Below are 25,100 nucleotides of genomic sequence, written 5' to 3' on the forward strand. Positions count from 1 at the left end.
TATACTATTCCATGTTTTCTAAACATTAATGTGTTTAATATTGTATTTAAGAAACACAATATTGATGATTTTATTCATTAAAAGCCAGATATGTAAAGACTGTGCTTTATTTACTTAATTTCCCCTGTTTTGGAACCTTTGTTTTTTAAGACTAGAAATAAATTACCAAATATATATATATATATATATATATATATATATATATATATATATATATATATTTACCGCATTGTTCCCTCCCAATTTCAGTTTTTATATGTTAGAATTATAGAAATATAAATTGCAGTTTTTAAATATATATATATATGTGTATATATATATATATATATATATATATATAATTTGCAATGACCTCCTCTTGTATGAGAGTGATTGCCGATCAAGTATTATATTAAAACCTTTACAGTTTTGTATATTTAAGATGAATAATTAAATATTTCGTATATAAATTTTTTTAATATGCAAACATATATACAGTAAGTTGGCAAATTATTTTAATGGAATGTGTAAATTCCCTAAGCATTGGTCGGGGATCCCCGAAATATTGGGTTTGACCATATTTACTCCTAAGCACGTTATCCACCAACAATCTGTGTATATATATATATATATACATATATATTTGGTGCATTGTGAGTTAAATATAGTTTAAAAGAATTTGCGCCACGTTCATACACTTAGAACCATTCATCTTATATATTATATATATATACACTTAAAAATCAAAGTTTATGAAACATTAATGAATAAGTAATACGCACAGTACCATAGAATCTAATTTAAATGTTTTTTCCCCAAAATTCATGATATACAATTTAAATCTAGAAGTCCATTCCACTTAGATTCTCACTGACAATAAACCGTGTAGTTCATAACATATTAATTTTCCCTAAGTTGACCTCATAAAAATGATATATATTGTATTAAAAGTATCTTAATTAAATCAAATATTCATGTAAATTGGTTTTTATGATAAAATAATTACACATTCTTGGATGTAATAATAGCTCTACTAGGAGAGTGACCGACATGTAAGGATTGAGATATAGTAAGGGTTAAAATATTTGAGTTATATATTGTTTTCATCAAATATAACTTTTGGTAACATAACAAACGTTCGGTTCTATATTTGGGATCACAACCTAGGTTATATGTTCGCTTCTCACTCATTGCAATTAGTTCAATTATTGAGACGAGTATTGTTGTGATGCGATAATTGTTTCTGCCATGAGAGCTTGTGTCATGACATAATTTAAAAGATTTTAGTTGTGCATCGTTACCACCGACTATAATTTTTTTATAAAGTAGCAAGTGTCCGGTTTTACAATACATATTTTATGAAAACAATCTTAATTAAATCAACATTCATGTAAATTGATTTATATGATAAAAAAGATTAGATTGATGTACAATAATTATCCTGCTACTTTAATTTATTAGTGAAATTTAGCAAGTTAATTTTAAATTAGTGAGGATAGTTCAAGGAGATAATTATTTTTTGACCTAATGCCTACTGGATTTTTGTCATTTTTTTATATCTGGATATTTTTTAAGGCCTTCACTTTGATTATATCTATTGGGTTGGAATATTTTTCAAAAAAAACTAAAATAGGATGATAGTGAAGAGAGGAAATTCAATAAGAAAACTATGGCATCTAAATATCCAATATTGGCTAAAATCCAGGACGTTATTCTTATTATTTTTTCAATAAATAATGAACATCTATTTAATTATTATCTTGAAAAATAATCTGAGACGATCCCACAAGTTCCTGAGTAATATATAATATATTTATTTTTTTCAAAGTTGAAATATTTGTTCAGCCCAGTTATAATGGATTGATCTAGTTCCACACTTTGAGTGGGTATCTGTTCAGACATTGGCTGCTCCAAATTATTTACAAATTCTTGGTTTGTTGTAAACAGGTCCTGAGGACTATACATCTCAAAATTGCTGAAAATTGGTTCTCCTTAATTATGATTTTGATCAATCGTTTAGTTTGTTATTGTTCGAATGTTGATGTGACATTGAATATCAGCAGAGTGCACAAACATGTATTTCTATTCCACGAAGATTTACATTGTGCATTCGTTTACATTTTTATAACAATATTGGACTGATATGAAATCGGAATTTGCTATAAAAAAATATTTGCTAAAGAAGCAAAGTTGACGAGGTAAAACCAAAATTTGAATAAATGGATGACTCAAATCACAATTACATCGGTGTACAAGACCAATTTTGCTATTTTCCCAATCTCCGTCAGCTTGAAATAATTTTGGTGACTAAATTTAGTTTTCCTAAAATAACGATAAGAAGCTACTACAAATGTTATCATAAATAAAATATTATATAATAAAATTATTAGCCAAAAATACAAAGTTTGATTATATTTTTATGTTATACAAAAATATAATATTTAATCCACACACCCATCTCACTAAAATTAGATTCAAGGATGAAAATAAAAGGCATTCAAAACACACAACATAAAATATAATAAAGTTCTTCTTAATTTATAAACAATAAAAATTGACAAACTTTAGAATAAATTAAATAACATCTTGAAAGTGAGAAAAACTGCCTAATTTATTAAAAAAAATACAGCTAAAACTGAACTAAACAAATATACCTTGGATTTTGGTCTTCTTTTGATATAAAATATAAAATATAAAATATCCGTTGTCTTTTTCATAATAAGATTTAAAAATAATAAATAAGACGGAGTAAAAAAATCTGGGTTTTGGGCAACAGCCCCCAAGAGTGATGGGACACCCAAATTAGTGTCGTGATATTTGCATTGGTTACAATCGCACACTTGTGCATCATCTGCTGATATATATATATATATATATATATATATATAAAATCATGCATGCTTTTTTGTGATATTCTGCTGATTGATATATAAATCATGGGATCGAAAATTTGTCTCCTAATCAAACCGATACTTCAAGAAATATCATATATAATTTATCATCCTTCCCTCGTTTTAGAAAATTTAGTTTGAGCTCGTATATTTTTATTATATCAGTGTCATGTTATTTTATTTAGTCCAAATCGTTGAAATTGTTGCATAAATTTATGAGTTTGATCAATTATCAATAAATTTTAATTGGGTATATTATTTATGTCATATGTAAGATACGAAAAGAAAGACAATAAATATAAGTACAAATAATTGATACTATAACACAAATATACAAATTTTAATTATCAACTGAATTAAATTAGGTAAATAGTTATAAATTTTAGGTATGAAATGTTAACATAATTTTTTGAAACAATAAAGTACACATTATTGAAAATAAGGTATACATATGCATTTCAAGTACCAAGTGAATTAAATGTAGTGTTAATCAATTTAAATTGGGTTATGTAGTATAATATTCAGATTCTTAATTTCAAGCAGCTGAAATGAAAAACATGTCGGATCAAGAGGTTAAAACTAAGTTTTTCTGACACGGAGACTGAATCGTAACATATGTTTAGACTTAAAAACTGAATCCCAATTAACCCATGATACAACCTTCTCTCAATAGAACAATTTACTAAGGACCCTCAAATGGTATGCTTTTTTCCGAACTAGAGCTAGCTTGTATGTACAGTTTCTTGAGGTAATCCAGATAATTGTGGTCGACTCTTGCACGTCTCCACCTTGTTCATTGCTATATATCATCCACATGAATTGGTAAAGGTAGCGGTTAAGTTGTCTATATGGTAAGTAGGTTTTGTTCATGCTGCCAACATGGATATATAGTATTAGTTTTTTGGTATCTAGGTTATCAGATTTTACTTTTAATCAATCGTCTTTATTTTTGTCTATTTCTTTTTTCTGAATTTTTAATCTTCTTCCAGCGTGATATTAATATGGTGCCAACGCAACGTTGATATGTATAATGCCCATTATTTTATTAGTGTATGCATTGATTTAATACATTAATCTACGCAGTATATATCCAATCTAAAAAATAAATAAAAATTTGTAATTCTACACTTTGAATGATAAAAAGTACCAAAAAAAAAAAAAACCCAACTCAATATATCTTTCAATTTTCTTTTGGAATAAGACTAGAGTTACTTTTGGTAGTGACCGGAAAAAAAGAAGTACTTGTCGTTCATGCATCAAAGGTTGAATATCCGATGCCCTAAGATTAAAGTAATCTGAGAACGCTCAATCAATTATGTTATTATATTAGGGAAGAACATCAAAAAGTGTAAAGTTTCGGATTCTCCACTAACACATTGTTTAATCTAAAACCAGCAAAAGGTATCCGAAACTAGCTAGATGCTACCATATCCTAACACCTATCCCACAATGTATAATTATCTTGTCTAAATTATTACATTCTTTGAAGATACTAGGTTTGCGTAGCTTTCATTGAATAAAAAAAGTGATGGCTACAATAATTTCGATAATTTAATATTAATAATAAGAGTATAAAATGAAATCAACCCATTGCCACACGACAGACTACATATGGATGGGGGTGATGGCAGACTTGATTAGGTTTTTGCTTTAACGTAAGTTAATGCTAATACACATGAATTCATAGTATATGTATAAACGTAAAATTTTAAATTAATTAAATCGAAAGATTTGACCAAAAATATAATTTTGCAAATATTTTAGGACAAAAAGATATGAATTAACTAGAATTTAGGAAACTAAAAATATCTAAAAGAAAGTTCTACAAAGACGAGACGACTCCATATTTATTATTGTATACCATCCATCAGCTCGACATTTCGATCTCTTGCAACTCTCCCTTCTCTTCTCTTCTCTTCTCTTCATTTCAATAATCTATCTACGCGATTCATATCCGTCCCCTGAGACCAGCTTCAATTTTCATAATTATTTCTGTTGTTACCGTTGAAAAATGGGTTTGTGTTTGTCGTTCTTGGCCTGGAGAGGAAGCTCTGCCGCCAGGTGTCCACCGAGAACAGGGCTGGGGGACTTGCCGGAGAGCTGCGTGGCGTCGGTGCTTCTGTACCTGGACCCTCCGCAGATATGTCAGCTCGCAATGCTGAACCGAGCCACGAGAATGGCGTCTTATGCGGATTTCGTTTGGGAATCTAAGTTGCCTTCGAATTACGAAGCTGTTGTTGCCAGGGTGTTTGAGAAAGATGATGTCTTGTCTCGAAATTTGTGTAAAAGGGATGTTTATTCAAGGCTTTGCAGGCCAAATTCTTTTGATGGTGGCACCAAGGTTCCATTTTTTAACATTCTGCATGTTGTTTTGTGTGTATTGGGTGATCTGTCATAGCTATGCTTCTATAAGCAAAATTCTATTGGCTTGAAAATAATGGAATAAATTTGTTTTTGTTTATAAAAAAAAATCTATTTGTTTTTGTAAAGGGTTTTGGAGAAACTTTAGACAACTGTTTTCTCCATCTCTTAAATCATCTATTTTTTTTTAATTTTTTTGAAAATAGGAGGTTGCAAGTGAAACTGATTGTGAAACGTATGAATTATCATCTTCTTAATTAGATGTGGATTTTGTGCAGAAAGTTTGGTTGGATAAGACTGTTGGGAAGACTTGTATATCAATACCGTCGAATGAATTGATGATAACAGGGATCGACGACAGGAGATACTGGACTCGAATTCAAACCGAAGAATCAAGGTGGGGGTTTACAAAGCTGTTGTGTTCTGATGCTGTTATTTTAGATCGGTGCTTTGAATCCAAGAATTAATATATAGGCAATTTAATTTGTCCGTGAAATTTTCCAAATAAATATAAGGTTTTTTGCCATTCAGTATCATTTTTAGGGACTCTGATGCACTGTGTCTACTGCTGTTATTGAAGTTTTTGTCTGCGGCAAATTGTGCTAACAATTAGATTTTGCATATTTTCATGCTGGGATCATACTATGGCGCTGCCTATATCTACAGATGATGTCGAACTTTCCATTTTTGTAGGAAGTTATTAACTGTTAAAATATACAACTACCTTGCAAAATTTGCGCCTTTAATGGTTACTTGAGCGACAGAAATTCTCTTCGTTTCGGGCCGTAGCCCGGAATATGATTTCTTGAATCCTACATATACCTTGTTTTCATTGTTGAGGAGCAGCGATTATCTCTACTGTTATTTTAGACCGCATATATTGCATAACTGGAGAAATCATGTGGTGATTGAGTTCATTGTATGGTTTAAAAATTCAAGTTGAACTGGTAGTGGGAGCTATAGATTCTACACTAAAAAATTCTGAAGTGTGTAAAGTACTAATCTCGGATTTCTCCCCTTTTCCAAGTAGGTTCTCATCAGTTGCATACCTGCAGCAAATATGGTGGTTCCAAGTCGACGGCGAGCTTGATTTCCCATTTCCGGCAGGTTCCTACAGCCTCTTTTTCAGAGTGCATTTGGGACGATTCCATAAAAGATTCGGTCGGCGCTTTTGTAACTCCGAGCATGTCCATGGTTGGGACAAGAAGCCAGTCCGATTTCAGGTTTCAACTTCGGATGGTCAGCAAGCTACAAAGCAATGCTACTTGAAGGATCCCGGGAAATGGAATCATTATCTCGCCGGGGATTTTGTTGTGGCCGCCAATTCTTGTGGATCGACCAAGATCAAATTCTCGATGACACAAATCGATTGCACACACCCTAAAGGTGGTCTTTGTGTAGATTCTGTTTTGATATATCCTGTTGAGAGTCAAGAAAGGTTACATCTTTCTTAAATGGTAGTTTTGTGGTATAAAAAATTATAAGCTAATAGAGAACTTTTTGAGACAAAAAAACAGTATTCTAAACTTGTAAGAAACCAAGTCAAACTCAAGTAAAATGCAACGATTTGATGAAGTCAGGAGAAAATTATAAAGACCATGGTAGATGGATTTAGATTTTCTACTGTGTTGAAAAGACAACATTTGGTGGTATGCATTTTTTTACGCGAGATGATCACGTGATCATCTTGTGGACATCGCATCATATAAGATAAATTTAAAAAATTGTTAGATTAAACGAGATGATCATGTTATCATCTCGTGTAAAAAATACACAGCACCAAGTGGTGTGTTTTCAGCACAGTAGAAGATCTAAGTCCATGGTTGATTGCGTTAATATAATTATTGGTTTGAAACCATAAGTGGGTAACAAAATATAAGCATCTATTATTAACTACTAGTATTTTATTTATTTTATATTATAATATAAAATATTTAAAAAATTTTAATTTGGTTATTCTTCACTAAAAAAAATTGAGCTCATTATAAAATTTATTTATTTAATCTTAAATTTATCTGTTTGTATATATATATATATATATATATATTATTCTCCTGGCCAGATACTTCCTAATTTGGGAATAGGTGTCGACTTTGCATGCCACCGATGCGAAATCCCTCTGAACTTTGAAAATAATAAAATATGTACGTATAATATTATATTAATTTGATTAGAAAAAATAAATATTTTTGAATTTTTTTTGTTAGAATTTTTTTTTAATTAAAAATTTGAGGTTTTTGGTGGTTTTCTTTTATAATTGTTGTTTTAAACATGATAACTGATTAAATAAATATTAATGATTTTTTAATTTAATTTGTTTATTACATTTAATTTTAAAAAATTTATGTAATTCAAGCTTGTTTGAGAAAAATAACCAAATATCAGAGAAGATTTGGTCCGGAGGCACACATCCGCGTGTCGAGCCAAAACTAAAACCAGACAACTACCACGATTATTATTAATTAACAGCGTGAGTACAGTTGAACCGCACGAAATCCGAGGCATGGAGCTGCCGGAGATGGGTCCCTTGGCATCGGCGATCGGAGTTTCTGTGCCTGTTCTTCGATTCTTGCTATGCTTTGCGGTCACCATCCCGGTCAGCTTCTTCCACCGATTCGTCCCAGGAGGACCTTCGGGGCGCCACCTCTATGCCGCCCTATCCGGGGCGGTTCTCTCGTACCTCTCCTTTGGATTTTCATCGAACTTGCATTTTCTGGTACCGATGCTTTTAGGCTATGCTTCTATGGCACTCTTTCGAAAGTTCTGCGGGATTATTACATTTTTCATCGCCTTCGGTTACCTCATTGGCTGGTACCTTTCACTTTGCTTTATGTTAACGTCGCAATTTTTATTTTCCGATTCAAGAATTTGACCGTTTGGAGTTTTTATTATGTAATTGGCTGTTCTGCTTGGTTTCTGAAAATAGTTCCTTGATAAGTGGTGAATTGATTGCATTGCTTTAAAAAGAACAGTCTTGGTTGAGTTAATTGCTGAATTCATTTTTCCTTTACTTGCCATTTTAATCCGAACAAATCTCTGAAAATTGGTAACACTTTTGATATGAAAGGAAAACAAAGTTTTTGTCACCTCGGTTCATTGATGCAAATGCATGTGGTTTTACCAGTTGTTAAATTTTCCTTTTGATAAGCTTGGGAGTTGGGGGCGATTTTAAGTCTTCGGTGATGGCACTTAACTAGATAAATTTGAAATTATGATCGTTGCTCAGTCGTTGGCGTTTTATCTTTATCATGTTCATAAAAGTTATAGCAGCCTGACATAAAAAGCAACCAAATCGGGGATATAACCTACTTTACGACATGTAATTCATTCTTGTGTCTACGCATCCACAGTGATGGTTTCACGTACTGTGACCCTATATCTTGACTTTAATGTTCAAGGACTGGAATTTGGATTCTTGAAATGGTTATATGGAAATCACAACAATTATACAAAAAAAATACTGATCCAATGGGTGTTATGTATCACTCATGCTGTAGTATTAGGCACAATCACTTGATTTAGGCTTCTGAAGATAGAAAGGATTTGGATCAGACCCTTTCTCTAGGTTATGAAGCTTTTACCCCTTAACGTGTCTAAAGTTTTTCAGAAAAATTTGCCCTGAGTTTCAAAATATTTGCAGTAAAGAGAATTTGATTTGTACTCTGAATTTCCACTGTTTTGCAGTTGTGTGTTGATGCATCTGTATAATTAAAGTAGATTTACATTCCTTATTTCTTTCTTTTTCAGAAACTCCAGTTTATAATTATCAAAAGCACTCTGAATTACTTTACAGTTTATCATTGATGATAGTGTGATGGGATTTTATAATGAATGGAAATTGGAGTCTGTATATTTCTTATCTCTAGTTGAAAATTTTGATGCCAACAACTGCAAAAATTCACGGAGATGTTTTGACTTGTATCCTTAGTGATGCGAGAAAAACATGTTTGGTTGAATCTATTTTATTTGTTTATGGGAAAACATGTATCATTGAGCATCATTTTGAGATATTTTCGTTTCATTGCAAACATTCAAAATGTTTTGACCATTGGTATACATGTGTAGCCATGTATACTACATGAGTGGAGATGCATGGAAAGAAGGAGGTATTGATGCTACAGGTCAGCACCATCTCAATCAGTATTTGTGCTTTTAGACTTTATTTAGTTACTTGTACAATTCATCCAAACAAATTCATCGAATTAGTTTCCGAAGGACTGAATGTGGCAACTTTTTATGCATAAATTTTATCATTACATGTATATTCTGCGTCAAGTTCTACTTTGTCATTGATCTTGCAATTCTACAGGATCTCTAATGGTGATAACACTGAAAATTATATCATGTGCCATTAATTACAATGATGGATTGCTAAAAGATGAAGATATGCGTGATGCACAAAAGAAAAACCGGTTGCAGAAGTTGCCATCATTACTTGAATATTTTGGTTACTGTCTTTGTTGTGGAAGTCACTTTGCTGGTCCATTATATGAAATGGCAGCATATATTGAATGGACTGAGAGGAAAGGGGTATTATATTTGAACTTAAATTTATTTTATGGCCAATGCATGTTAGTCATTAGTAAGAATTATAATTGCCTTAACAGATCTGGAAACCTACAGAAAAGGGATCATCCCCTTCTCCTTATTGGGCAACTCTAAGGGCTGTTCTGCAAGCTGGTGTCTGTATGGGATTGTATCTGTATCTTATACCACATTTTCCACTTTCTCGATTCACTGAATCAGTATACCAAGATTATGGGTTCTGGAAACGATTGACTTACCAGTACATGTGTGGTTTTACTGCTCGGTGGAAATATTATTTCATTTGGTCCATTTCAGAAGCTTCTATAATTATTTCTGGGCTGGGATTTAGTGGCTGGAAAGATTCTAATCCGCCCACACCTCGATGGGATCGTGCAATAAATGTTGATGTATTAGGTGTTGAGTTGGCTAAGAGTGCTGTGCAGATACCCCTGGCATGGAACATTCAAGTTAGCACTTGGCTTAGACACTGTAAGTGAACTTTCCTTCAAAGTACATTTTCTTTTTTGTGTCCATAAGCACAAATTTATGAGCATGCAAACTTATTTTTCGATTTATTCAGCTGTCCTGAATTGATGTTCCATTCTTTTTTTTTTTGGTTTAATGTATAGTTATGTTTTTTAGGGGGAAGAAGCCATTGCCATGTTCTTTTCTGAAAATGCTAGTATGAACAAGTGACATAACATAGTAAAAAAAATCGTAAGAGAAGAATAAGAAATGATTAAGATTTACTTCGGGTAGTTAATACTTCTTCAAACTTGATAAGAGAAAGAAAATGCTTGTCTATTTTGTAGTTAAAGAAACTCTTTATAGGTGTATGGAATCTGATGTCATTTTTTAGGACATAATTATGTTTGTTGGCATCTTACTTTGAGTTTAATGATTGTAACCTAGACATACTTTGAGGAAAAATATGTTTAGATGTCCAAATGAGAACACTCATGGCCTTGACTCCTTGTTGGCATTAGAGCTTCAAAGTAACTTTATAATGCTTGTGGCTTTGTGTTATATGACTGAGTTAATGTTTGGAGACAGTAATCACTTGTGATCCAAGTATAATCATCCCACCTTAAAGCATTAATCAGGAAATGCATCAATTAATTCGACGTATCTGAAGTTTTGGGGAAAGAAGCTTGGCTAATTTAGAGGTTATACATGCTATGGTGTGGAAAATAGATTCTTGGTTTAGTTTCATACACTAGCTTGTTTGACCAACATGGTGCAACAAGGTTATCAAATTAGGATGCTGCTAATTATTGGAAGAAGCCAATTCATATTCTCCATGGAGGTTGTCTAAGTGCATATCAGAAATTTTATCGAAGTAGTTAAAGAAGTTTTAATTGCTGCAGTACTATACTACTATTGTTCACTTATAGTTTGTGGCTGTAGGATGGGTGTAGGATGTAAACACAATTCGACTTGCTCAAATGTGCTTGAGACATTCCCAAACTTTTGATATTGGGACTTGTTGAATGAGAGGCCCTTGAGGCATGTCATCCGTACTTGTTATGTTCAATTAGATTAATTGGAATTTTGTACTTGATACTCTTCTCCCACTTTACCGTGAAGGAAAAGTTTTGGCAATTTATAAGCTTTGTTTGAGCAAATTAGTTCATAATCCATTATTTTCGGCAGTAGTAATTGCTGAATTTTACATTGCGCTCAGTGGGTTTAGAGACAATTTTCAGGTGTGCAGGCATAAGGATACCTGTCATGACAAGTATGACTAGAGGCGAACCAGAGTTAATAAAAGTCTTAGAGAGTCTGGTTGGGTGGTACCTGAGAGGTTCTGGTGCCATCAATGCCGCATTTTTGTTCTAGAGTATATCACAACTTGAAAATGTTTTCACTCTTTACCTGAAGATTGGATTGAAACCACAGCTAAGGACGTGCTAGGGATACACGTTGATCTGTCGTGATCCTCTAACTTTTCACTTGTGTAAAAAATTTGATCAGGTCTATGAAAGTGGTTTTCTACCTATAAATTTAGATGTCAATCAACTAATTTTGTCTGTAACGGATTCTATTCTAGATATAAGATCTATTGCATGGCCAAGTAGTTGAGTTTCATATTGTTAGAGGTTTGTGATTATGTTACCTAGGGACATAAAATGCACATTGATCTATAGCCAGCTTCTAACTTCTCAATTATGCAAAAACCTTGGAACAAATCTGGGAAAAAGACTCTCACCTGACAGATTAAAGGAACCTGTTGATATTTTCTGGTACAGATTCTATTCTATATATGATCCACTGGCTAGGCAAGTAAATGTGGGAGCCCTTATTGATGGATGGCTTGTGGTTATGTTGGTGTTAACTGTTAATAAAAAAAGTTCCTCTTTTTTTCAGGTGTTCTGATCTGACAGCTCTGAATGATTAATAGTTATATGAATACATTTATGCCAGACTAACTTCTGCTGTTCTATTTAGATGTCTATGATAGGTTAGTTCAGAAAGGTAAAAGACCTGGCTTCTTCCAGTTGCTGGCAACCCAAACCGTTAGTGCAGTGTGGCATGTAAGCATTAATATGTCGTACTTATACAAAATTATGTATGACGCCTTTGTGGCATGCTTTCTTTTTAACTTTTAGCATAAGTGTATGAACACCGCTTTATATTGAGAATACTATCGTATCATTGTCAACAATTTTCACCTTTTGAGTTAGGAATGTCACTCTCTGTTGAACTTCGTGATTTTGGTGATGATAGCTTTTGCAAGGTCGGTTACATCATAGATGTGGGGCAGTATAAGACTATGCAGGTTAGGGCCATGTATTAAAACTGAACCAACTTAGTTGTAACATTGAAAGCTACTCCAACACGATTTTATTAACTAATCAATGCAAGCTTCGAGAGAAAAGAATTATCCACAGCATATATCAAAGTCTTATTGTACATCCAGGATCTCATGAGAAAAAGTGCAAACAAAGAGGTGTAAACCCAGCATGGATCACCACCTGACCGAACAATTTTCTTCCACACTCAATGGTCATGTTGTATTTTCAATAATAGTTAATCGCTATGTTTCTTCCTCCCACCAATATTCTACTTATATTCAATTATGTTATTTTTGCAAGTATGCTCTTTGTGAGTTGCAATCTCATATTTCGGTTTTTTTGATTCTCCTGGCCATCAAGTGTGTCGAAGCGAAATTTTTATCTTTTAAAAAAATTGCGCATAAAATTTCAAGTATATTTTGGAGTGGGATTGTATCATTTCAAGTATATAGCAGCTTGACTCAGCATCATTTCGCTGTTTGACAGGGATTGTATCCTGGGTACATCATATTCTTCATTCAGTCTGCACTAATGATTGCTGGTTCAAGAGGTACCGTAAATTTGCTATGTTTTTCGTTTGCTTGAAAGCTAGTCACATGCATTCTAAATACTTCCCTTGCAGGTCGTAAATTTTCAGACCCTACGTGAACTTTTATGGCAAATATAAATTTATTAATTTCCGAGCATGGGCTATAATAGTAGGGATGCAAATTAGTTGAACCATTTGTGAGTACCTACTGAGCTTGAGCTTCACGAGCAGCTAGTTAACTCCACATTGAGCACATTTAAATCAAGTTTGATTGCTGGTCAAGCTGTATGAGCTTGAGTCAGATTTTTTTATTTGGTAATTTTAAATTTATTTTAAGTTGTTACTCGAGCTTTGTATGCGCCCCAACACGACACATTTTTGTGTCTTCTTTAAAATTGATTGATAAGGACAGAAGATATCATATCCTTAGCAGACCACTTAATCTAGTTACTTTTACGACATAATAGTTATTAAGATTGCATTGTGCATCAAGGATGCACCCAAGCCTCGCCTTTGGGCTAAAGGCACACATCTCTTCCTTTAGGCATGTGCGTCTGTGATGCCAGTGCATCTCGGACGTACCAAGGCACACTGTCTTGGGTCATGTGTGCCTGGCGCCTGAGTGCAGGTTTGACAACTATGACTGAACTGGCAAGCAGTTTCTCGATTGACCGACTTCATTATATGCACACGGTTTCTTGATTGACTTCATTTTACCGACAGTTATTTACCGATGGCAACAAGCCAGCAAAACATCTGTACTCAGAAACATCGTTGTATTGATGAACTTCGCCTACACCCTTATGGTTCTGAACTACTCCAGCGTGGGTTTCATGGTTAGTCCTCTCCCCTCACTTTTTTACATTGCTTTAAATTATCAACCATGATACATTCAGCTTAAATATATTATACTCTACTGTAAAACAGGTTTTAAGCCTGCACGAAACATTGATTGCATACAAGAGTGTTTACTTTGTTGGAACCATTGTCCCAATAGCTGTACTATTGCTTGGAAAAATCATCAAGCCAGCAAGTCCGGCCAGGTCTAAAGCTCGGAAAGATGAGTGATCTTTGAATTGCTTTTTGGCTGTTTTGAGAGCTTGGGATGAGCCGTTGGATCCTCGAACATACTTTGAATAATTATTGTAGTTTTAAAAAGATCTAACGTTATTGGTTCATTAATTTTAGCTTAATTTCATGATCAAGATTTCAAGTATTTGTTAACATTAGAAACTTCGTCGAACACAAATTTAACAAAGCAAAACTTCAAGTTAAAAACTTTTCAAATTCCATAAACTTTTAAAACTTCCAAGTCGAAAATAATTGGAAATCAATTGGCTCTCAAGTTTTGTGACACTCCATATAGATTGAGTTGTCGTTGTGATAATCCAAAACCCGAAAGAGTGATTTGTTATTTGGCGCAACCCTTGGAAGTGACCCTTGGAAGTGCTAGCTCAATATACAATAATATCCAGTCAAACTACTCAGTTTTGCATCGACATATGGCAACCATACTAGGTAACTTATTACAAAGGAAAGACAAAAGAACGTACAAAATGAAATCAACTTCATTCCAAAGCTTTTAGAGCACCCGCATTAGTAGGTGTTATAACACTCACCACCTCATCAAAAATCGTAGGGTCCACATGCCACATACACATTACATTAACACATTTATTCTCTCACATTCATTTTAACATTCACACTCATTATTTGTAGGTCTCGCTGTCCACTCATTCATCTTATTCTTACTTTAAATTAAATAAATTCAATTTCAAATTTTTTAAGAAATTTAAATTATTATTATTTTATATTAATAATAATATGTTTTTATATATTTAGTACCTAAAATAATTTAATTTTACGAGCGTCACTTATTTAAAATTAAAAATTTATTATAAACCTAAAATAAAACGGTACAACATATAATAATAAATAATACTTGCATAAAAATAAAAGAAAATAAATTAAACTTAAGAGAAGATGCAAAATACTAATTCAAGGATTGTTGTTGTATTGTGACCAAATATGTTCAACTAAGTCGGCACGAAGTTGGTGATGCACATGAGTGTTACGTATTTCGGAATTTGTTCGGAGATATTCATGAAATCCTCGCAGCATCGTCCCTTTGCTGAAAATACGGTGAACGATCCTCAAGTGCATTCACTATTCGAAAGAATAACTCTATTTGCATGCGAAATCGTCTTCGAAATATTTGATCTGGATACACCGGGTTTGTGGAAATCCGTCGCAAATAGTTCAAAACCGTCGCTAAATGTCCAATTTTACTAAAAAAAATAACCGGACAGAGGGGCGTTCATAAGAATTGAACGCCCCATACCCTCTCTCCTGTGAGTGGGCGTTATAACGCCCACTCCCAATTGTGGGTGCCCGTAGCAATCAAATTGTAACGATGGTGAACCGGCATGGTCTTGGAGGACTTCTCAATATATGCAGGGTGGATGCGATTAGTCGAGGAAGCTTTGTTTCAATAAAAGAAAAATTAAGATGGAATTCGACATATACCTATTTGTTTATTTCTGTATCGAATTCGGGAGGATTTAGTAGAGAGAAATTTCATATATTTTAGTGGGAAAACGTACATTTGGACAAAAATAAAATAGAAACAATAACAAGAATGGTATTTTCTTCATTGAGAGTCCGATCATCGTCACCGGACAACTATTCCGATATTTCCCGTAGGACCAGTATGTCACTAGTTATGTCTTGAAAAATATATGCCTGAAAGAAGGCAGCTGGATAGCTGAGTTTGCTGCCATTTTCCCCCTAATAATAAAAATCCAAACTGGACCACTTGTCATGCATAGCTGAACCAAGGTCGGAGCCATGTTCGAAGAGAAGGGGATAACATTTTTAATTAATAATTATTTTATTATTTAGCAGGATGTGCAACAATACAGGATCAAATTAATTTTTTTTTAAAAAAAATTGCCTACCTTGACTTGTATATGGCTCAGCCACTGGCCGAAGCAAACAAAGATTGTTTGTATGTGTAGGTTCAGTGCTCATGCATGTGCCCAAACCCCCCATTATTGTGCAGTTCTACTCTGAATTCAATCAATGAACTGGCCTCAAACCCCACCACCTTCTCATCATCATGTTATCAAGGAGAATTTGAAAATCCCCATGGAATTTTTTATGTTCTTATTTGAAATGTTGACGATAAGTATCTAGACATCGAGTACAATTGATAGTAGTAGTTTAAATACTTTAGATAACATATATATTTGAATTTGTTTGTATATAAGGAGTTTCGACAAACTCTTATAACAATGTTATGTTAATCATTTTCGTAAGACGCGAACGAATGCAAAACAATTGCTATGTGAGACCATTGTGCAGTCACGGTTACAAAAATCTTCGATCAAGTATGATAATATAATAGCTGAAATGCGATTTATAAAGATGCTTGCTTATATATACCAACTGAGACATGTTCCCAGTATATTTGTATTTCAATAATTGGCTTTATAATCGTTTCAATTAGTAATTGAGGTGATAATTGTTTGTTTTTTTTTTTATAAAAAAAAAAGGTGATTCTAAGTTTGCCAGAGTTATTAGTGTTAAAGCATGAATGTAATGAAATCCACGTTTGTAACTCCAATGTGAGCTTTTTTGGCCAAACAAAGATATAAGTGATGCAAGAACATGCTAGTTAGGTAGATCAACTCGCCAATTTGCAGGTCGAAAAATTGTCAATACGGCTCACTTTTATGTGGCTGGTCGAACGCCGGCCTGATGAACCTACCCGGTTTTGGCATGTCTGACTTTCATATTATGTGGGACATGAGATCCAAAAATTGGGTCTAGCTCGTTTTGACAACTCCAACGATAATTTCAACACAAACTTTTGGTGTGTATAATAGTCAAAAGTTACGTTTCAATTGTCATTCCTGATAGACCTTTAATACCAATTATCAATCACGTAAACATAATATTCTATAGTTGGATGATGTAGTTTTGTTGGCTATCATCTTACAAACGAGACAAGTTGACTGACATGTTTTTTCCCTTTTTCTTTATAAAACAAACAATATTGACTGACATGTTTTAATTTGTAATCTCATGAAATGATAGGGGAAGATTTATTACATTTAATTGTGGGCATGACCCATTAGTAGTTTGGTTTACTTCCAATATTCAGCGATTGATTGGGATTAATGCTTATTAATTTAAATGGCTTTGGTAGAGGGCAGTAATCAAGGAGTATCGTGTGATTTGGCTGAGCCATAGTTGAAATTAATTCTTAGAAATATTAGATTTTGACGTTTAAACTATCACTGACTATTAAAATTGACGTTTAAACTAAATACATATTAGGGAAAAGTACCAAATGATTCTAGGAAATTCCATAGTCAAAATAAAATAAAATAATTTTAGTCAAAAAGTTTAATTTTCCAAATATATTAAGCAAGGGTAATAGTAAGAAAACAATTAACGAGTATTTTGATATCAATATTTATTGGTTTATTTAGATTTTTTTTAGATTAATTGAATATATTTTGGATAATAACAATTGACAAGCACCAAATTAATACTCATTTTTTTAAAAAACAGGGCATGACAAGTACATTGTCAATTAGTAACATTAAAACTCTTTAAATTTCGATGTATTCGGAGCTAATACATGCAAAAGCCAAATTCAATTGCCTCTTGAAGGAAACTTTTTTATTCAAATTCCATCCATAATTTTTCTTAATTTCATTTTAATTGTAGTTTTTGCTCTAAGACTGGAGACTATCATTTTGTAGATGAAATTGACAACTAGTCTAGTGTATACAAAGTAAAATCAGAACTATTTGTTGCACCGAGTGTCTAAGACTGTATATGAATTTATTTTTAGAGTACAAGTGTAATATTGTTTCAAATACGAAGATATAATGTAATTGTCCAAACTACCGAACAAAGATAGATGCTTCACATATCGATTCACTTGTGATGTTTGCTTCACCATTGTCATTAGCATTTTGAAATGACTTCAAACTAACTCTTCGAAGCACTAATATTAAGCAACACATGCAAAAATTATTCTTTATATCAGTTAGACAAGTCAACTAGATTCATAAATACATTGAAAATTAATATTTTTAATTTAAATAAGCATATATTATAAAATGTTTTTTTATATATAACATAACTAACAAAAACGTGATTTTTTACAATGAAAAATAATATTTTAGACATAAAAAATAATTTTTGCATATGTTGATTAATATTATTGAAAGAAGGCGTGAGTAAATTGAAAAAATGACCAAAATAGTATGCACATAGTTCACTTCGTCATGTGTAATATCCAATACATTGGGAATATTTTAATATTGTTTCATCTATTTATCAGCACTCGTTTTTCTGATTGAGTTTTCTTATTGAGTTGAGTAGGTCTCTTGTGAGACGATCTCACGAATCTTTATCTGTGAAACAGGTCAACCATACCGATATTCACAATAAAAAGTAATACTCTTAGCATAAAAAGTAATATTTTTCATAGATGACCCAAATAGAAACCCGTATCACAAAATACGACTCATGAGACCGTCACACACAAGTTTTTGTCTATTGAGATAAATTATATGTTAAGGGAATATTTTCGAAAAAGTCAATGGCCAGGAAATAATTAACAAATATATATACATGTAATGGTTGTCATTATTTCACATTATTGAAGTAAATTATTCATATCCCAAAGTAAATGAATAGTCACACTCAACCAAAAAAAATAAAAATAAAAATAAATATATATAATTAGATAAAACATCATAGAATAATATAATATCGATCAAGGCCAAATAAAGGTGCATCCGTGTTAAGAATCCAACAAGACAACAGCCAAATAATATTCATCTTAATTTGAAATTTCTCCAATCAATACAATTAAATATAAAAATTTCAGTGATTTTAAAATATTTTTTAATATGTATTTCCTTTTAAATAACTTAATTATAGAATTTTTTTTATTTTGTATGTGTGACATGAATCTTCAACACGTTTAATCGATCATTTATTAATTAGTGTACATCAAAAATCAAATAAATAAATAAAGATGAAAAGAATACCAACAATCCAACCAAAGGCGCCATCAACAACTTACATGTTCCCATTATTCTCTCACCCCCCGAATTTTATTAATTTATATATATATATATATATATATATCTCAAATTACATAAATTTATCAGCGAAACTTCCCAAATGACTTGATTACGTGATATTTTGCTGCTAAAACTTGTTATATTAGATGGGTTTCCATTTTTTTTTTCAAATATTTGTATGCACATATAAAGACCAAAATTTTGTTGTTGGTCTGATATCGTGGGGCAAAATTTGTTTCTTTTTTATATATATATGGTATCTTCTTCGCTTAACAGACAAGCACTAAGATTTTTTCCTCTTTTATTTTAACAAGTTTTTGGTCTCATTTCTTGTTACAGGAAAAAAAAACTTTCAAAGCTTCCTCTATGCATTTTACATCGACTGTTTCTTTATAAAATACCAAATTCTGGTTTTCTTGAGTACGATGAACAAAGACAACATGTTGAAAATGAAGCCTACGGTCACCGGAGTTTCATTCCCGTCTCCGGCCAAAGGCGGTGGCTCCGACTCAGCCGCAGGATTGGAGGTCAGGCCTTGTGGAATGTATGTTCAAAAGAGGAGCAAAGATACAAAAGCTTGTGTTCCTAACATTAAAGTCAAAGTGAAATATGGCTCATATTTTCATGAAGTCGCTCTTAGTTCTCAAGCAAGTTTTGGTATTATGATCCCTTGCCCACTATTTCATTCAATCCTTGTTTCATTATTGTTACAATACCATGGTAAGCCAATGGCTCGGATTACTAAATATCGCGACGAATGGTGCAGGGGAATTAAAGAAAATGCTGGCAGGGAAGATTGGATTGAATCCACAGGATCAAAAGCTGATGTTCAAGGAAAAGGAGAGGGATTCAAAAGCTTTTCTTGACGTTGTTGGTGTGAAAGATGGATCAAAGATTGTTCTTCTTGAAGATGAATTGAGCAAGGAGAGAAGGATTCTTGAATCACGCAGGAATGCTAAAATGGAGAGAGCATCAAAAGACATTGCAGCCATTAGATTGGAAGTTGACAAGCTTGCAAAACAGGTAGACTAATTCCAAAGAAAATATAACAGAGATTGAATCAATCAAGATTTTTAATTACTTATAATATTTGAAACCATTTTTGCTAACCAAGATTAGTTGAGGGAGTTGACTTTATGGGATGATAGGGATGAAATTTGCTTGATTTAATGGTTTTGTTAAGTTGGCTTTTTCTTGCATTAGTTTATCTTAATCATTCTTGATATATTGGTAGGTGGCTTCAATTGAAACAACAATTAATAGTGGCAAGAAAGTTGAGGAGATTGTTTTATTGAACTTGATTGAGTCGTTGATGATTCAGTTGATAAATTTAGATGGGATTTCTGCGGATGGAGAAATCAAATCGCAAAGAAGAATGCAGGTCGGTAGCTAGTTACATCTACTTACTAGATAATTAATAATTTTCTTCTTTAATTTAAATGTTACAGTACTGAAATGTTTTTGCACCGATTAACTGGTTATTAGGTGAAAAGGACGCAAAAATACATTGAAATTCTTGATTTGGTGAAGATAAAAAACTCAGATATAAGCAAATTGCCACCTGATATTCTTGACCAACAGAACAAACCAGGGAATTTAGCTCCGAAGATGAACTCAGAGCGAGTGGTTGTAACAACAAAGTGGGAAACATTTTGATTTGATATATATATATATATATATATATATATATATATATATATATATATATATGGTGAAGTACGTGTATGAAAATATACCCCTTAAAATTTTACATTGAATAAAATGGTGGTGCACTCCATCCATGGTATTTAGGAGATAATGTGGATTTTAAGTTGGTATCTCATTGCAATTTGTATATTGAAAATGGTGTGGGATGAGGCAGGTGTGGTCTTGTGCGGAGTTTCTACGTATGATTATTTTATATAAAGGAATAAAATAGTTCTTACAAGTTTGGGTTTGAAAATGTAATTTTTATTTATTTATTTCTTACGTAAAATTAGATAATTAGGCGTTCTCCTTCATTTTTATGAAATAATGGCATGTTTTTTTAAAAAAAAAAAATTGAAATATAATGGCATGTTTTATTATTGTTACTTAACATCCTATATCATCCCATAAAATTCAAGGTAAATCGGAACCGATAACAATTATGCAACGGGTCAACCCTACTGATATTCACAATAAAAAGTAATATTCTTAAAATAAAAAGTAAATTTTTTTCATAGATGACCCAAATTAGAGATCCGTCTAACAAAATATAACATGTGAGACCGTCTCACACAAGTTTTTGTATTATTTTATTCGGTTGAGATTTTGTTCAATTAAGAAAAATAAAATTCACGCATTTGAATTTTACCACTGTTGGATTTGGATTTGAAAAATTCCACGGATTTGGAATTCGTATTCCATTTTGTTTATTTAATTAATTTTTTAAAAAACAAAAACAATTTTTTTATAAAATACTAGATCTTGTTAATTTTTAAATTTATAAGAAAATTTTGAAGTGCATTGGTATCTATGAGGTTATAGTTTGAAAACTAAAAAAGTTTAAAAATACTAAATCTTGTTAAATATGTTTATATGCAATTAAAATAACACATTTTGTGCCAGATAAATTATATTTAGTGATATATGCTAATCAATTACATTTTTGTGAAGAAAAACATTCCTCTAAAATAAGATAATTTAACGTAAATTTAAAGTCTATAAAATCACTAATCTAAATGAAAGAATAAAATAAAATTTAACAAAGACAATAATTAGTTAAACAATTTTGATCAAAACATATGGAAAAGTAAAGCAAAAATATGTATGAATGTCAAAATAGATAGTACAGTTATGAAATATGGAATACAAACGAGTATGACAATTAAAAACAAATGGTCTATCATTCTTTTTAAGTTTGCGCGAGATGATCCAATTGCACTTTTTTTTTTTAACTTTGTGATAAAAACTTGAATCACTGAACATCATTTCAAGTTAAAGAGGTACTAAAAGATGGTAATAAATAAATAAATAAAAATTGTAAGGAAAGAACAAAAATACCAAAAAAAGTACTGGACAAATGTTTTTTCAAACAATAATGATAATTTATTAAGACAAATCCTTGACAATCATGATGGACTCAACTGAGATCTCAACTTTATCGTCCCTATCTTGGCTCCCTTATGAAACATACTTCTTCCATCTCGGGCGAGTCTCCAAATTTTAGTATCTCCTTGATCGGAATGCCCTTCATCTCTGGAAACCATTTGATGATGAAGATAGTCATCCATACACAAAGAAGCGAAAAAGACGAACAACTCATACTTGTAGTCCAGGTTTGTTCTGCCAATCGAACCTCAAGCGACAAGATTTCATTCAGCACTATTAATCTCAACGGCTTCAGGACACGCAAAACCAGCTATATATACATAGATTGCCATGAAATCATCGTTGCAATCAATTGCGGACAGATCCACGGGGTTTTCATTTGTTCCAAACTATTTCTCAATCCATTTTTTTTTTAAAGTGATTAGAAATGAAAAAAATTTCATGAATGAAAGATAAAAGAATGAGCATTTGGAGTTCACCTTCCGAAAAAGTCTTATCAGATACGATAGATCCAAGTTATAACATAAAAAAACACGAAGCGTTGAGAAAAACAGATCAGATAATAAAAATCAACGCAGGTATTGTAGCGGCACCTAAACTAATACGTCACCCGTTTTTATGTCGTGAAATAGTTCATAGAATAAGTAACAAGTATTCCAACGATGATGGAGAGTTCGAAAGAGATATTCAATGCTCCACGATATTTGCATGGAAGACAAATACAATAATGCAAACGGTTAAAGGTTTATGCATAAAGTACAATCCAACCAATGCCTAAACCAAGGAGTCAATGACCACATATGAACGTATGATTCTGGGAGAAAATCCATTGAGCACAACACCGACATGATCAATCATGCATGATGCAATAAGCTCGTTAAAAAGAAACAAATATTTCCTGTAGCACCAACGAGACATGTAAAGAGAGCTTTACATTGAGTTTTGCGAGATAACATTACAATTCTTAAAAAGGCCGTCCTTTTTTTCTACTCACACAAAAATATTTTAGAAAAATTATTGTATTAAAAAAGACGAGCCTAAAAATCTCTGACGATATCAAATCCGATCTTTGATAACCACATATTCTAAATGTATTGTATAGCTTGGATAATGTACTGTTTATTTTAAAAAATGAGGTATACATCATTATAAGCAGTGTTGTAAAATGCGTAGCTTAGGAGGTGTCTAGGCGCTAGACAATTGTGTACCGTTTTGATTTTTAGAAAAACTATCATTCTGTAATTTGTTAATCAATCGGTCGCCTAGACCACCTTATCACTGCCTAGGATGTTCAAAATCCTCTTAGGTGATCGCCTAAATTAAGATATAATAGGTTTTTTTTTTTAAAGATTATTTGACAAGTTTGTCCAATACAAATATTTCATGAATTCCGAGTCTGAATTCGACGATGAGAAATTATTATAGAAATGTTAGAACATACAAAAAAATTAGATATTTAAGCTAAAAAAAACTGTCTAGACATCCGTCTAAGTGTTTATAAACTAGAGTTGACAAGATGTTCTCGTGTTGTAAAATTTAAATCGGAGTCGCGTTATAGTCATAAAGTTCCAAAAAAATAAACAAATAATAAAAGGGAAAAGAAAAGGATAGAATTATGTGAGGTGGGGGTCCTAAAGAGGAAAGCAAAAGTGTTTGTTGTTGGACTCGTGTAATTGATACTAATTTCAAAGGTCCGTGTGGGTATGCGTGTTTGTGCTAGTTATTATCAATAAAATTGTTTATAATAGATGGCCTTCATAGTCTCAAAAAACGAACAAAATCCATTTTTTAAGAATAACTTCTTCTTACTTTTTTTAAAAAAAAATTGAAAAATGTTTTCAACAAAAATTTAGTTTCATTCCCACTCATCATAAAAATAATGTTAAGCAAAAAGCTCTATAATAATAAGATTTAAATATTTATACTCAGACAAATTCTATCAAATCCGATCTTGTTATCACATCTCTTAATTCAATTGCATAATCTAAACTTATTAAACTTTATTTTTGAGAATTTGAGACAAACATTGAACAAAACAATGATAGTTAATTAATTAATGTCTTATCCCATAAAAAAGGATGTCTAATTGTCATTATGTACACTTGTGTACTATATATACTGATATAATGAATTTTATGTATGATGCATTAATTTATTTAAACATCATTTTTATTTATAGTCAATTATATTTTATAGATACAAATATTTGTACCGCCCTATTTATAGGTGGAGTAGCTCTCTTTAATCTATAATTTTCTAGGAGCTGTCATACTATGGTTTTCTATAGTTTTGCATAATCTTCAGAGTCTTTTGATGCTTCTAGAGGCTTCCAAAATATTCTAGTATCTTTCAAAGAATTCCAAAATGTTCTTATATTTCTAGAACATTCTAAAGGATTCTATACAATTCTAGAAATGTGTTTAAACAAGTAATTATTCGTCGATGAATAAATTAATATCTTCGTCAAAAAAATCACAATTGGATTTGTGAGATGAATATGAGATTTAAATATTATTGGAAAGTATGAATTTCACAATTGAGATTTCAATAATATTTGCATGTCTACCGTAGGTTCTTAACAAATAGAAATAGGAACAAAAAGTAAAGAGGATGAAATAATTAAATTTATTATACTTTAGTGGCGTTTGACTAAATGAAAAAAATAGGTATTATGGTTGATATTACATATCAATATATTATTTGGATAAAATAATGGTATATGACTCTAATGTTTTAAAAAATCTGAGAAAAAAATTAGACAAAATAATCGATCAATGTCTTATTATCTTCGTCAAATGGTTATTTATTATGGAATAGGTCTTTTGTGAGACGGTCT

General features: G+C 32.0%; 3 protein-coding genes across 3 annotated transcripts; all 3 read left to right on the forward strand.

Moving 5' to 3' along the window:
- The first annotated feature begins 4,710 nt into the window (after nucleotides 1-4,710).
- Nucleotides 4,711-6,807, forward strand: LOC142545356 (F-box protein PP2-A13-like). The gene is made up of 3 exons (XM_075652499.1): nucleotides 4,711-5,211; nucleotides 5,510-5,628; nucleotides 6,262-6,807. The coding sequence occupies exons 1-3, from the start codon at nucleotides 4,882-4,884 to the stop codon at nucleotides 6,683-6,685; spliced, it is 873 nt and encodes a 290-aa protein (XP_075508614.1). The 5' UTR covers nucleotides 4,711-4,881; the 3' UTR covers nucleotides 6,686-6,807.
- An 800-nt stretch (nucleotides 6,808-7,607) lies between these two features.
- LOC142545354 (lysophospholipid acyltransferase 1-like) lies at nucleotides 7,608-14,287 on the forward strand. The gene is made up of 8 exons (XM_075652498.1): nucleotides 7,608-8,042; nucleotides 9,297-9,352; nucleotides 9,541-9,761; nucleotides 9,839-10,247; nucleotides 12,207-12,292; nucleotides 13,040-13,103; nucleotides 13,806-13,918; nucleotides 14,010-14,287. Exons 1-8 carry the CDS (start codon nucleotides 7,735-7,737, stop codon nucleotides 14,148-14,150), a joined length of 1,398 nt encoding a protein of 465 aa, XP_075508613.1. The 5' UTR covers nucleotides 7,608-7,734; the 3' UTR covers nucleotides 14,151-14,287.
- A 5,001-nt stretch (nucleotides 14,288-19,288) lies between these two features.
- On the forward strand, nucleotides 19,289-21,117 carry LOC142544547 (BAG family molecular chaperone regulator 3-like). Its single transcript, XM_075651588.1, has 4 exons — nucleotides 19,289-19,849; nucleotides 19,959-20,215; nucleotides 20,427-20,573; nucleotides 20,678-21,117. Exons 1-4 carry the CDS (start codon nucleotides 19,618-19,620, stop codon nucleotides 20,846-20,848), a joined length of 807 nt encoding a protein of 268 aa, XP_075507703.1. The 5' UTR covers nucleotides 19,289-19,617; the 3' UTR covers nucleotides 20,849-21,117.
- The last annotated feature ends 3,983 nt before the right edge of the window (nucleotides 21,118-25,100 follow it).

The sequence above is a fragment of the Primulina tabacum genome, chromosome 5 (assembly GCF_025594145.1).
Source record: "Primulina tabacum isolate GXHZ01 chromosome 5, ASM2559414v2, whole genome shotgun sequence".
NCBI lineage: Eukaryota > Viridiplantae > Streptophyta > Magnoliopsida > Lamiales > Gesneriaceae > Primulina > Primulina tabacum.